At 43.7% G+C, this 15604-nt stretch overlaps 1 protein-coding gene across 15 annotated transcripts in view; it reads right to left on the bottom strand.

The window, feature by feature from the left end:
- The window catches only part of TCF7L2 (transcription factor 7 like 2), a 429368-nt gene that overhangs the window by 104575 nt on the left and 309189 nt on the right, over window positions 1–15604 (bottom strand). For all 15 annotated transcript variants that reach the window (XM_030202715.1, XM_030202717.1, XM_030202716.1 and 12 more), the window contains exon 6: window positions 5628–5760. In XM_030202715.1, the coding sequence (XP_030058575.1) occupies window positions 5628–5760 (133 nt within the window). The remainder of the gene's footprint in view (window positions 1–5627; window positions 5761–15604) is intronic.

Raw genomic sequence — 15604 nt, forward strand, 5'->3', positions numbered from 1 at the left:
CTGCCATGAGTGGGAAAGCGCGGGGTACAAATGTAACAAAAAAAATATACATATATATCACAATTCCTCATGTACAGCCAGAAAGCAACCTTTTAGGGTGGATAGTGTTCACAATGAGCTCCTTTTATTATTGACCAGATAGAAGAGAGAAGAGTTTTCAGTTTTGGCACAGTATAAGTCATCACAAGAACAAAATATAGAAAAAAACAACAACAATGGACTGCATTAAGGGCTTATAGTCAATTTACATTTAAACAAGAGAGATCTGCATGAAACAAAATACTTATTTTTATTTTGACTTATAAAACAACTTGCCCTGAAACTTGCCTAGAAACAAAACAATCTATTCGTGTATCTACAATGTAAACTTCTACATAACAGATGAGGTGAAGGTGTGATTCCATGTACCCCAATGAAAGGAGAGTTTAATTTTACTTCTATTTAATTGCAGTCAATTCCATCTTTATAACACAAGGCTTCCCAATGCAGATTACAACATTTGAGATGAACCAATCAGGAAACAGGATATCCTCACTGACAGTGTACAAAAATGAGCACAAAATACAGAATTTATAACTACTGTTTCCACCAGCTATAAAATGTTTTTAAAGCTGTTCTGGTGATATTCAATTTTTATTTCATGATATTTGTTATCTACATATGGGAAGCTTTCAAATAAATTAAAAAGCTATCAAGAAAAAAAAAATCTTTTGTCCTCCACCTTTTAAGGCACTGCCTATCCAACTGGATAAGGTTTAGACTTTTTACAGATGGACCACGCATAAGCAGTCCGATACTTCGAATAATCTTTTGCTATTTTCAATAGCGTGAACTAAGCCGACAGGAAGCTCCACCTACTGGTTTTGCCCTTATAATGAGCTAGATAGGAATAACCTGGCTCCTGTTTTCTTCAACCGCCTTGGTATAATCAATTAAGTTTACAGGGCAGATACTTTTTCACATGGGCGACATAAGTGCTGGATAAGTTTGTTCCTTAAAAATAAATGAAGTAATAATTTTTAGGGCTGCACATTAATTGTGATTATAAGATCTAATTGTGATTAATAATTAATCGCGTGGTGCCCGGCCAGTGGTGTGCTGGAGCAGGCTCTCGAGAGCCGTTTGTTAAGTTTTTAAGAATTTTGGGAGCCGGTTCTCCATGGCTACTTTAACAAATGGATCCCAAAATGTGGGCTTGGGCCCCTCCTGAATTCTCTTTTACTTTGCTGGCGAGAGAGAGCCCCCTGTTAACAATTTAACGGCACACCCCTGTGCCCGGCTCCACTAGCTTCCACCCCCCCCCCCCCAGACCTTCTCACTGTTCTCTCGAACCTGCCACCCCTCCCCCCACAGTACCTTTTGAAACAGGAAGTGTTCAGCCCTGCAGGCCAGTGGCAGCCGTACTGAAAGGCTGTCTGTGGCCTGCCCTCTGTTCCAGCCCGCCCTTTCTGTAAACAGGAAGCTGCATCAGAAGGGGTGGGCCAGATCAGAGGGAAGGCCCGGAGCAGGCAGCCTTTCAGACTGGCTGCTGCTGGCTTGCAGGGCCAAAGACTTCCCATTTCAACTGGTACTGTGGGGGGAGTGCAGGTATGGGTGGCGGGAGACAGGAGACCCGCGGTCAGATCCGGGAGGGAAGGGGAGAGAGGACGAAGACTTTTTTGAACTTTATACTGGGGTATGAGTACAAGTGCATACTGGGGGGGAGGGGGAGAAGAGAGAGAGAGAGCACCACGGGCAGGTAAGTGGGAGGAAGTGCTTGAGAGAGGTGTGGGAGGGGGGAGGGAGAAAGTCACAGGAGGAGGGGAGGGAGAGAGTCACAGGGGGAGGGGAGCTTGAGAGAGGCAGGAGAAGGGAGAGATGCCAGACCTTGAGGGGAGGGAAGGGAAGGGGGGGAATGAGAACGAAATGCAGACAGGGCTAAAAGGGGAGGAAGAGATGGTGGATTGTGCAGAGGGGAAGGGGAAAATAGGGAGAGAAGGATGAAGGGAGGGCAGTGCAGGGAGAAGACAGCGGGAGATATGTTGGGCTCAGAGAGAGAGAGAGAGGGGGGGAGGGGAGAGAAAGAGGGAGGGGAGAGAGAGAGCTAATGGACCTGGGGTGGGGTGGTGGGGTTGCTGAAGCTCCTGAGGCAGTACAAGGAGGAAGGGGGGCTGCTTAGCAGTGGATTTCTTCAACTGGTGGGGGCATCGGCTTCCCCACCAGCATAGGTATAATACCTAATGGAGGGGGAAGAAATGTGTCCACCCGTGCCCTCCCCAATGGACTGATGGCCATGCCCCGTGATTAATAGCAATTAAAAATTATAATTGAAATGCAGCACTAATAATTTTAAAACGTATGTATTTACTCAGGTTCCCTTTGTCTAATATTATACTTTGTTTAAAGATCAGAAACCATTCAATGTGACGTATATACAGTAACAGCGGAAATCAGGAGGGCATAAAAAACATCTGTTTGTAGAAAAATAAAACTTAGGAAGCCATGCACACGCAGAACCTTACCCCTCTGTTTAAGGTATTCCCTACAGCACCATCAGATGTCATCATCAGCCTGTGTTGCCCATTCAGTCTTGCAAATTTTCCCATAAATGTATTCACCCAGACAAATGCAATTAAAATGTTTCCCATGTGTCGTCCCAAAAAATCTCTCAAAACATCATTTTAAAGATGCATACGGAGGAGAAACAAAACCTCTACTGCTAAACTAGCATGCTTTATTTTGAAACTCGAATGCTTTGCATTTAGAAAGGCTCTGGAGTAGCTTTTCCTATCTGATAAAAGCCATCAGTGAAGACACAGATCAGATTTTTTAAAAACCCCCATAAAACACCCTATGCCTAATGTAATAGTTCTCAAATCTTGGCTTCCAGGCCCATTCCAACAGGACCGGTTTATACGACTGAATATTCATGGCTGTGTCTGCAAACATTAACTGTTAGTCTGGACTTTGGTCCTGGGGAACTGAGGAACTGAGTTTGATTCCCATTTCAGGCTCAGGCAGCTCCTTGGTGACTCTGGGCAAGTCACTTAACCCTCCCATTGCCCCATGTAAGCCGCATTGAGCCTGCCATGAGTGGGAAAGTACAGGGTACAAATGTAACAAAAATAAAATAGATACTATTGGAGATTCTACATGGAATGTTGCTATTCCACTAGCAACATTCCATGTAGAAGTCGGCCCTTGCAGATCACCAATGTGGCCGCGCAGGCTTCTGCTTCTGTGAGTCTGACGTCCTGCACGTACGTGCAGGACGTCAGACTCACAGAAGCAGAAGCCTGCGCGGCCACATTGGTGATCTGCAAGGGCCGACTTCTACATGGAATGTTGCTAGTGGAATAGCAACATTCCATGTAGAATCTCCAATAGTAGCAACATTCCATGTAGAATCTCAAATAGTAGCAACAGTGGAGGAGTGGCCTAGTGGTTAGGGTGGTGGACTTTGGTCCTGAGGAACTGAGTTGGATTCCCACTTCAGGCACAGGCAGCTCCTTGTGACTCTGTGCAAGTCACTTAACCCTCCATTGCCCCATGTAAGCCGCATTGAGCCTGCCATGAGTGGGAAAGCGCGGGATACAAATGTAACAAAAAAAAATAAATAGATAAATAAGAATGTTGAAAACTGAGCTTTGAGACTTAGGAATTTTATCAACAGTATAAGCAGTCTGTTTTTTCTAGCAAAAAAGGTGCCAGTAGTCAAATGCCAAGCCATCCTTCAGGGGTGATGTGATTACTGAGGGACCCACCCCCACAATAGCCAAGCCCTCTACAACCAGTCACAGAATCTATGACAAGGCAGAATTGGTGTGTAGAGCCTGAGTTCTTTCATTAAAACTTGGGGTCCATGGGTCAATTTTAGCAGACAATGGAAAAGGTGCCAGTACTCAGTACCCCCAAGTACCCCCTCAAAAAAAGCCCTGAGTATAAGTCAGATTTAAGGATGCCTAGTGTTTTTTTTTGGGAGGGGGGGGCGGGTTTGTTCTGATACCAACAGGATTTCACTCATTAGAATACACAGAAACTATTAATGAGTCCAGCGGCCAGACTGCTGTTGCGTCAATTACACTGGTTCCCAATGAAGGAAAGATTCCTGTTTAAACTTTCGGTTTTGACCTCTAAAGTGTTGGGCACTCAGAAGCCACATTGCTTTTGCCAATCTAAAGGAACACTTTAGAGATACAGAATTGGGACAGTCTTTAAAAGGACTGTTTAGAGACTGAAAACATTCAGGGGCCCTTTTACTAAAGCACATAGGCGCCTATGCACGTCCAACGCGTTTCAATTTGGAACTACTGCCCGGCTACCGTGAGCCCCAGGCTGTAATTCCATTTTTCACACATGGCCAGAAATATTTTTTTATTTTCTACACGCGTCTACAACAGCGAAGGGCATTTTCGGCGTACTTTGGTAAAAGGACCCCTCAGTGTTTCAGGCCCTGAATACTGTTACCAGGGGAATTAAGAATGGAAACTAATTTGCTGTCTTTTTGCAAAAAAATCAAAGACCTTCCTTTCTCTTTAACCTGATATTATCCAGTGTGGATGGTTTTTATTTTGTTTTGGGGGTTTTTTTTTTTTTACAGGTTTGAATGGATATTTTGGGGTATTATCCAGGGGCATAGCCAGACAGCAGATTTTGGGTGGGCCTAGGCAAGAAGTGGGTGGGCACCAAATGTTCTCTCTTCCACCTCCACATCAAAAAAATATCTCAGCTGGTGGGAAAATGCTTCTCTCCAGTCTCCACCTTGGTAGTCTGCAGCAGGCATGCGCTGAAAACTGAGCATGCGAAGGTGCCAGTATTGTGGAGAGCAGCATTTTCATTACCATGTGCTACTGTTGGATGGGCCTGAGCCCTAAACTGGGTGGGCCCTGGCCCACCCAGGCCCACCTGTGGCTATGCCACTGGTATTATCATTTTCTATCACTGGCCTAATTTCCTTTTCCACCTTTTACTCTCTTAATTTTGTAAATTCTTTCGAATCGGTATGGTTGACTATGGTTCAGTAAAAATGGTTTTGAGAATCTGATAAATAAATAAATCTAAACAGAGAATAATTTTAGAGGGACTTTGCATCTCCTTTCAAACTCCATCAGCCTGTTGGAATCCAATCTTTCCCCGCACTCAAAGCATCTACTGACTATCCTTAACCAGGGCTTTGTTTCTAAGGGAACTGCCCCTACAGCACAGTTCTGTCACCTTTTCGGATGGTAGATGATCAGGGGCGCTCTGCTTCAGGCCCTCCCCTTTCAATGCAGATTGCAAGGAATAGGAGGGGAGGAGGCAAGCCTGAAGCAGACACTCTAGTCCTTCCTTAATCCAGTCACAGTTCTGTTGCTCCTGTTCCAGGCTGCCCACCCCAGCTCTACTTCCCTTTTTGTCTAAAAATTAAGCCCTGTCCTAAACAGGAACTCCTCTATGTATTCCGCTTATATGACATAGCCAATATTATCCAGAAGATAGACCAGATCAAAATGAAGGATTTAGCAAATGAGTCACTCATGAAAGCGCCCCAACAAAGCCAACAAGTAGTATTCATTGGAACTCCCTTCTGAATTCCACCAGCCAAGTCTTCAATCTTTATACAGTAGACATGAAGGTGATTATCTTCGTTGGCAGTGCAATCCACTAACCTGTTTTTGGGTCTACGTCTGCTTGTAAATGTGGAGGAGGGTTTCCCGGTGTGAAGTGCTCGTTGCTATACGTGATAAGCGGCGTAAGTGGATGTACATGGTGCGGATGCTGCACAACTGGCACTTTGTTAGACTGTCAAAGTAATAGAGAGAAACAAACATGTTAAAAGTCTATTCACCTTGCCCTTAACGACTTGAGCTGAAAATGGTTTCTTCTAATTGCACAAATCAACATTACCACTCTCCCAACTCTCTCGAACTTAGCTGCCTCCATTCTTTTCCTAAGCATAGATTAGCAGTACTGTGTACACCACAGAGCATAAGACTTAACTCCGCAAGGAAGCTGTCTAAGGATTGAAGCAAGTACCATGGCGAGCATTCGAAGTAAATTTAAAAGCCTGAGTTTATATTCATCAAACTCTGGCTTAGCAATGAGGTTCATTGCTGTCATGGCATGAGCAAAACAGACCCACCTGGAAACACTGCCCCCATAAGACAGCATGAGTGTTATCGCTTCATTACATTCATAGCAACACTCCTCCAGAAATGTTGAAATGCAATGCCACGCCATGATCCCTGGGCAAATCCTAAACCTTGTAAATAAAACAAGGTTAGGCTTGAAATCTACATTTATTGTGTCTGCTACTTGTCTACATTTTCAACCTGACTCTCTCTTTCTAGGACTTGTATGACTTACAAGATAACATAGAAAAAGATCACTCAAGTAAGTCGGCTGACACGCTTACTAACAGTAATCAGACAGCATAAAAACCCTTACTCCCAATGGAAGATTTTCTTTAAAGGCCTACAACAGGAACATTTAACCAGATTAGGTACTAGTCAAGATACAAGAGGTTATTATTAGCTGATAAATGGATTACCATCAGGTTCCATTTCGGAACATGCCTTCTACTTCCTTGTATTACTTTGGGTAAAGAACGTTTTGCATTAAGAACAAATAAAACAGACAAATCCTACATCTAAATACAAGCTATCAGGCAAATCAATTTTTTTTTTGAATTTGGTGAAGTGTGAACTTTTATTCATTACACATGAGAAAAAAAAAAAAAAAAAGAACTCAATTTCATAAAAATGTCAAGAATTACCCAAAGAACTTGAATCACTTGTTTGATGTCTACCAGTGGTCAAGATAAAAATAGAACATTCTGCTATTCTATATACCAAGTTACTACTACTACTACTACTACTATTTAGCATTTCTATAGCGCTACAAGGCATACGCATCGCTGCACAAACATAGAAGAAAGACAGTCCCTGCTCAAAGAGTTATGTAATAAAAGTAAGCCAAGCATAGGACAATCAAGCCATTGTGACATCACTGATGAGGTTGGCTCTTATTGGTGGCCTGAGGCATTATGACATCACAATATTAGCTCTGGTTACAAGAGACTACTACTACTACTATTTAGCATTTCTATAGTGCTACAAGGCGTACGCAGCGCTGAACATAGAAGAAAGACAGTCCCTGCTCAAAGAGCTTACAATCTAATAGACAAAAAATAAAGTAAGCAAATCAAATCAATTAATGTGAACGGGAAGGAAGAGAGGAGGGTAGGTGGAAGCGAGTGGTTACAAGTGCTTACGAGTCAAAAGCAATGTTAAGTTCTCATCCTTCCCTGGATTTAGATATGAAGAAACAACTAATTTCCCCTAGTTGCATAAGAAAAACAAACAGCTCAATGGTGCCAAATAAAACTATAACCTGCGCTTGTTCGTCAAGACCACTTTAAATCAATTAGCAAAACACATCAATTAGCCTATTTTTGTTAATGTCCAATAAAAAAGGTATCAACTTATTTTCTTTTCCATGTTTTATTTTGTTTGATTTCTATTGATAACCTTAAGAGTGGACTAACACGGCTACCACACTCCTGGTCTTTTAATGAAAACAGACCTGACCACAAACAGAGAGGGAAGGGGATGGGATTTGATATTGCCTTCCTGTGGTTACAATCAAAGCGGTTTACATATTATTTTATTTGATGCATTTGTATCCCACATTTTCCCACCTATTTGCAGGCTCAATGTGGCTTACAATATATTACAACGACAATCATATTAATGGAATAAGAATTTCAGAACATACATACAGATAAGGTGCATAAGAATATCATGGCAATCAGGTGCTTACTTTTATACCTGGAGCAACGGAGAGTTAAGGTACAAGAGTCAAGGTATGCAGTTGTCTGCACATGCAAACAAATTACAATGGCCATGAAGTAGTCTCGATATCATTAAAGGATGGGGTGGGGTTTAACATGGCTCCAGAGGGTCATGTACAAAAATAAGTTCTTTCATGCTAGTTTCAAAGCATTTGATCATTTTAATTTAGAATATTTAAAGGCCAAGGTAAGATTCATTGTGATAACCCTCAAAGATTAAAGACATTTTACCTATTTATTTGCTGTATACCACCTTGGGCAAATTTCTTCAAAAATGGAGCAAGTATGAATAAAGCAAACACCCACAGAAGGTGAGCTCTCCACAGGAAAACCAACGATAGGCAAAACACACAGTGGATCCAAAAAAAAGGTCCTCTCACAATGAGTGTTTTCCTGAACAAGGTCTTTATTAACAGTAGCAGAATTGACCCGACACGTGGAGAGCTGTGTTGCTGGTCTCTGGCTGGGAGAAACTCAATATCGCTTTTAGCAGTTATAGAGGTAGATGCACTAAACGTTTTTCATCGTTAAATGAGCCCTCAGGGAAGAATTTCCTATCCTTTCCATGCACTTAAGCCTATTTTCCGACGACAGTAGCAGCTAACGAAAACGGAATGGAGATGAGCAATTAGAGGCAGATGCAGCAACCAAACGTAAAAAAATCTAAATCGTTAAAGTCCCTAACGATTTTAAAATAACGAAAAATGCACCAAAAAAAAAGTCACACATGCTGAGATCGGTAGTGAAACGTACAATGTATCAAAGAATCACAATACACATCGGTCTGGACCTCTCGTTAGGACAGCTCCGTGGCAGGAAAAAGTGTTAAGTGAAAAAATAAACAAACTTTGAGCCAATCCCAGCGCATTAGCAGAGCTAAAAGCGCTGTGATTGGTCCAAAGGACCTCAGAAAACACATAAAAAATAAAAATAAAAAAAGGATCGGGAGGGGGCAAGGGCGCTCATCAGGAGCGTCCTGTACGGACGGCCTTGCCCCCCCCCCGCTGCTCCCCACTTTCCGCCGCTCCCCCCACCCCGAAAAAGCAAACTTCTAGAAGCCCCTGCCCCCCTCCCTTCCTCACTACTCTCACCTAAGCTCCGCCTCCCGACATCCTCCGTCCGTGCCCCGCCCCCTTTTGGGGTCGTCGCCGCCATTCCCCTCCTCCATCGGGCCCCCCTTCCTCTTACCGGGCCCGTGCAGCGCCTCTCTCCTCTGTCCGAAGGCGCTGCACGGGCAAGAAGAACGCTGAATCAGCTGATGCCTGCCTTCGCCTAGCTTCCATAGAGCGTCTTTCTCCTCCTGAGCCCGCCCCTGTCTGACGTCAGTAACCTACGTAGATTACTGACGTCAGACAGGGGCGGGCGCAGCAGGAGAAAGACGCGCCATCGCGAAGGCAGGCATCAGCTGATTCAGCGTTCTTCTTGCCCGTGCAGCGCCTTCGGACAGAGGAGAGAGGCGCTGCACGGGCCCGGTAAGAGGAAGGGGGGCCCGATGGAGGAGGGGAATGGCGGCGACGACCCCAAAAGGGGGCGGGGCACGGACGGAGGATGTCGGGAGGCGGAGCTTAGGTGAGAGTAGTGAGGAAGGGAGGGGGGCAGGGGCTTCTAGAAGTTTGCTTTTTCGGGGTGGGGGGAGCGGCGGAAAGTGGGGAGCAGCGGGGGGGGGGCAAGGCCGTCTGTACAGGACGCTCCTGATGAGCGCCCTTGCCCCCTCCCGATCCTTTTTTTATTTTTATTTTTTTATGTGTTTTCTGAGGTCCTTTGGACCAATCACAGCGCTTTTAGCTCTGCTAATGCGCTGGGATTGGCTCAAAGTTTGTTTATTTTTTCACTTAACACTTTTTCCTGCCACGGAGCTGTCCTAACGAGAGGTCCAGACCGATGTGTATTGTGATTCTTTGATACATTGTACGTTTCACTACCGATCTCAGCATGTGTGACTTTTTTTTTTGGTGCATTTTTCGTTATTTTAAAATCGTTAGGGACTTTAACGATTTAGATTTTTTTACGTTTGGTTGCTGCATCTGCCTCTTAGTGCTATTTTTTCATCTGACCTACAAGGCACTTTGTTCTACAGATAACACTAGACCCCTGACGCAGGCCTCACGGCCGAAACACGTCACGTGTCGGGTCAATTCTGCTACTGTTAATAAAGACCTTGTTCAGGAAGACACTCATTGTGAGAGGACCTTTTTTTTGGATCCACTGTGTGTTTTGCCTATCGCAAGTATGAATAAACCAGACTTAGGCAACAGACGATTATAGCAGTAAAAATATTCAACAATACACTTTATGGCATAGTATGCTACTTACAATGTCAACAATACATATAAAGCATCTTAATAGACAGCGAAGGGTGTAAGCAGAGGTGCAGCACATAGAAAAATAAGAAAGAACAGGCGACAGAAAATAAAGGTACCTAACAAGGTAAAAATTGCATTTAGAGCGAGGAAAAATGATTTCAGCTAGAGTAGGAGTGGATAAGCAAGTCCAGGTATGGTATGTGCAGCTGGTGTTAATGCTTACGTATGTGACTGGCTAGCTAGTTGCTTCTACCATTATAGAAAACCCTCTCAAGATCAGTGATCATCTGGACACCTAGCGGGTGGTTCAATAGAGGCACCTATTTGGAGCCCATTCTACAATGGTACCTATTTTCCTTTATAGACTATCCCCATAACTGTATATATATACAATGCTCCAAGTCCTCCCCAAACAAAAGCTTGCCCAAAAAGGAGAGTTTAGTAAGAGTGGACTTAACATCCGCTGTCCAGTTTCGAAGCTAAAGAGCAATGGGCAGAGACAGCCAGCGCAACCTGCTTCACAGAAGCCCTAAGCATATCATAAGGACCATCTGCAAGATAGGTAAGACCCACTTCCAGAGTAGGCAACTCCAGGGAATCCAAGTCTCCGTCCATGGAAGCTTCAGCCGCCAGCTGTACCAGCTTAAGACAGGCCCTGGCTACATAAGAACCAGATAGCGTGGCATGAAGGAAGAGTGTGGCCATCTTCAGCACCACCTCAATCTTCCGATCCTGCATATCTTTGAGAGCCGTTACTCTCTGCAAAGGAATGGTAGTCTTCTTTCTTACCACCGTGACCAAGGAATCCACCGCCGGCAGCCTAAGCTTCTCCAGCTCCTCAGGAAGAAGAGGCCAGAGTCGCACCATAGTGTGGGCCACCTTCAGCCCGGAATCCGGAGTACCCCACTGGGCCGAATTAATCTCTTGTATGGCCTCATGAATATGAAAGGTCTCAGAAAGCTTCCTGGACCCAGACATGGAGGGCGAGGGTGCTGCAGAAGACTGGGATGCTGGAGAAAAAATGTCCAGGATTTCCAGGGACCACATAATTAAGGCCGCGAGTTCCTCCTTCCAGAACATTTGGTCCACCTGGTGGAACAGGTTTGACTGTTCAGGCCATCCTGTACAAGTACTTGCTTGTGCTGAGAACTGATGTAAGACATTCTCAATGGGCACTTTGGAGGTCACCAAGGCCAATTACAGCGTACCTGGTCCCATCTAGAGAATTTCCTTGATAACAGCATTTAGCTGACACATTGAGAGAAAATCACTACACAGCAGGAGGTGGGGTTGGGCTCTGAATAGAGAGACAAACCACTTGTTTGTAACTTTCCAGGTGCTGGACCTGAACCAAACTCTTGCACAGTAAAGTAAATTCTGACCTTTTAAATTCCAAACTTCTCAACTTTCTAGCTATAGGTGAGATACCTGATATTCTCTTTAATTTAATGCTTATTGCTTAATTAATTAATTTGCCCTGTGAAACCTTTTATTTCTTTCTTTCTCTTCCTGCCAAGCTCCGATAGAGAGGAGAGGCTGTTTTAAACTGCATAGCACTCAATTGAGGCTCTAAAGTTGCATTTTACATTGCTGAAACTGCTATAATTATTGGGAATATTTAGATTTATATTACAAAAGGAAAGTTATATTCTAGGGCAATTTTGAAAGTTAAATCAATTGAAAATTCTTTGATCAGACTGTACCATTTCTGGTCCCATCTAGAGAATTTCCTTGATAACAGCATTTAGCTGACAAACTGGGACTCAGCTAAACACGCTGTGATTGGCTCAGAGACTTCCAGGTCTCTCAGCTGAGTGAAGCACGGCCAAAAAGGATGTTTTTATTATTGCGGGGTTGAATGTCCAAAAAAGAGCCTGCAGCATCGGAGCCTGTTTGATTTTTTTTTTTAAATAAAGCTTCGCTTAAAAAAAAAAAAAAATACATCCATTTTGTGCGCCCCCCCTCCCCCACACAATAAAAACGCTCTTTTTGGCCGTGCTTCACTCAGCTCAGAGACCTGGAAGTAAGGGAGGGACATCCAAGTAAGTACAGTTGTGGCCGAGTGGTTAGAGCAGCGGTCTTGTAATCCAGATAGTTTTGCTAAAAAAAAATAAAAAAAAAAAAAAACGTGCACTTGGATATTTTTTTCACTTTTTTAAGTTGTATGAAGTCTTTATTGAACATTTATCAATAAAGTGACGAGCACTTGGGCGGTTTTTCGGGTGCAGAACTGACGAGCACTTGGCCGTTTTACACCCCCCCCCCCCCCCCCCCCAATTTTTTTTTTTTTAACATTTTAATAATTTTTCCAATCCCATGCAGCCCCAGCGAGAGGTACAGACCTCTCGTTAGATTTTCCACCGTTTAGGCAATCGGAAAAGGTTAGTGCATCTCATTACAATAGGGTTTCTACACAATTTGCTCATCTGCATTCCGTTTTCGTTAGCTGCTACCGTAGGAAAAAAGTGTTTAGTGCATGCAAGGGTTTACTACTTGCTCGTTAATGGCTTGTTAAGGGCTCGTTAAGTTTAGTGCATCTGGCCCTTGGTTAGATTGGTAACTGAGGTTACCTGTGTCCTAGTCATACCCATCCACCCTTAGGTAAACTCCTTTTATATAGGGCAATAGAGGGACAAGTATATTCATTACACTTAATTGGTCAATCCTAATTCTTGGTCTCTTAGCAGCCATTACCTCTCCTCCCGACATCGATGCTCCTTTCGATGCCGACGCCCTCGCTACCAATGTCAACGGACCGGACTGAGCCCCAAAAAGCTTTTCCCGTTGGGCTTCTCGAGATACTTGGGTCTTTTTCTTCATACGAAGACACAGACTACAAGCAGCTGGGCTATGGCCGGGCCCTAGGCACTGGATACACCAAGCGTGGGTATTGGTACCTGAAATGGTCTGGTTGCACCGAGTACGTTTGAAGTCACTGGGTGTCTTTGATGACATGGAAGGAAAAACGGATTCAGCAAAATTAAACGACGCGATCATGCCAAAAAAGGTAAAGGGCACAAAACTTGACGGCATTCCTGGAATCATCATTAGAAGTGGTTACTCAGAGAACCACTTTGTTGGTAACATTTGCCTTGGAGCTAGATAGAGATGCAGTACTCAGGTTGTCTTTGAGACACTTGAATTCTTTATTTTTGGGTTCAAAAGTTAGGGTTTTCCCAGATTTATCTAGGGAAACCCAAAAAAGATGTAAATCATTTCTTGTATTGCGTCCAAGAGTTTTAGCCCTTGGAGCAAATTTTTTTGTTGAAATTTCCTTGTGTTTGTAGGATATTATTGCAAGCAAAACATTATCAGTTTTTTGAACCCAAACAATTGGAGGACTTTCTAAAACGTAGAGAGGGTATAAATGTGAAAGTTTAAACCTGAATGTAACACTGTATAGCAACTTGGAGTAAACCGCCAGAGCTTGACGCAGTTTTTGGTTTATTAGGTATGAGGATAAATCTAGCTATTGGGATTAGATATATATATATATATATATATATATATATATATATATATATATATATATATATATATATATCTTATGTCTTGGATCAGATTACTTTGATTTTGTGGTCGATATTTTTGAATCTATTTTCATATATTTCTTTTATTTTCCCATTCAATTTATGATGAAGATTTGCATTTATTGTGTATTACTATTCAAGATTGAATATTATGTATTATAAAATTCTATAAATAAAAATTAAAAAAAAAAAAGTAAAGGGCAGAAAAAGGGAAAAAAAAAAAAAGGCCGCGTAGAAAAGAAAGGAAACTTAAAAATAGGCAAAAAACTAAAAAAGACTAGTAAATAATTTTTTTTTTTTAAGAAAATGACAAAATAATAAAAGAAATAGAAAGAAAAGAGTCATCAGACTGTTCCTGGGCCAAAAACGAGAAGAGCAGAAAAATCCTGTCACCTCGTCGCGGACAAAAAAACTGAGGGGACACGTTCGCGCGATGGGTGGGAAGTCATGCGCGCTGCTCGCGCTCCAGAAGACTCTGGCAAAACTTTTTATTTTTGCTGAGAAAAATTTCCGTTCCCTGGGCCGACGCGGACGTTGACCCACATGTGAGAACAAGCAGCCTGCTTGTCCTCGGAGAATCTTGCATTCACTCCCTATTTTCCTCAAAAATGGTCCTTGCCAAAAACATCGGTTACCTGTTCCATGGACAAAGCCAAAGGAATTTATCCTCATCATCATTGGCCTATATGCCATTTTGAAGCAGTTCATCGCCATCTATGTCTAGATTAGGGGGTTCTCAACCCAGTCCTTGGGACACATCAGGCCAGTCAGGTTTTCAGGATATCCACAATTAACATGCATTGGACAGATATGCATACCATGGAGGCAGTGCATGCAAATTTATCTTATGCATGTTCATTGTGGATATCTTGAAAACCTGACTGACTTGGTGTGTCTCAAAGACTGGGTTGGGACCCCCTGATCTAGATACTTTATCCTCACTTGAATTTTGGGACTCAATGGATAGCTGCGGTCACTGGCAATTATCGAGATGGGAAATGATACTATCCAGATTAATGTGTTTGAATATGGGGCCCACAGTTTCTCTTATAGTCTTCTGTGTCCAGGAACAAGTGACATATTTAAACACCAAATCCTACCGTGTTTCCCCGAAAATAGGACATCCTCCGAAAGTAAGACCTAGTAGAGGTCTTGCTGCAATTTGAAAATATAAGGCCTCCCCCGAAAATAAGACCTAGCAGGGGAGGCCTTATTTTTCGGGGAAACATCGGGGTCACCCCCCCACCCGAGATCGCCGGCTCCCCCCCTCGATCAGCGGCTCCCCCCGCCCTCAGTCGCTCCCGGAACTAACCTCTTAACCGCTTCCTTTCACCTTCGCACTCGCCGCAAGCAGCAGGGCTGGCCACTCCTTCCTTCCGTGTCCCGCCCTCGCCTGACGTTACGTTACGTCAGGCGAGGGCGGGACACGGAAGGAAGGAGTGGCCTGCCCTGCTGCTTGCGGCGAGTGCAAAGATGAATGGTGAAAGGAAGCATTTAAGAGGTTAGTTCCGGGAGCGACTGAGGGCGGGGGGAGCTGCCCATCGAGGGGGGGAGCCGGCGATCTCGGGTGGGGGGGGGGGGGGGTGACCCCGATGTTTCCCCGAAAAATAAGGCCTCCCCTGAAAATAAGACCTAGCAGGTCTTGGGGAGCAAAATTTAATATAAGACAGTGTCTTATTTTCGGGGAAACACGGTAAGTATGAGCTGAGTGGTGGCTATGCCTCGTGCAACCTACAGGTAGGTGCTGTAGAACTGGAACCTTTTTACTGAAGGACCCATATTCTTTGCAAGTGCTCTGCTGGTAATTTTGTCGCAGGTGGGGTCATATAGGTATATTTGATAATCCCCTTCCATACACAGAGCAGTCTCTCCTCCTCAAATAATCTCCAGACCTCCCTATGAGGCCAGCAGGAAAATGGCATGTACTTATGTCTACCTCCTCTGCTGAATGGTTTTAAGTC

Source organism: Microcaecilia unicolor, chromosome 5, assembly GCF_901765095.1.
Source record: "Microcaecilia unicolor chromosome 5, aMicUni1.1, whole genome shotgun sequence".
Taxonomy (NCBI): domain Eukaryota; kingdom Metazoa; phylum Chordata; class Amphibia; order Gymnophiona; family Siphonopidae; genus Microcaecilia; species Microcaecilia unicolor.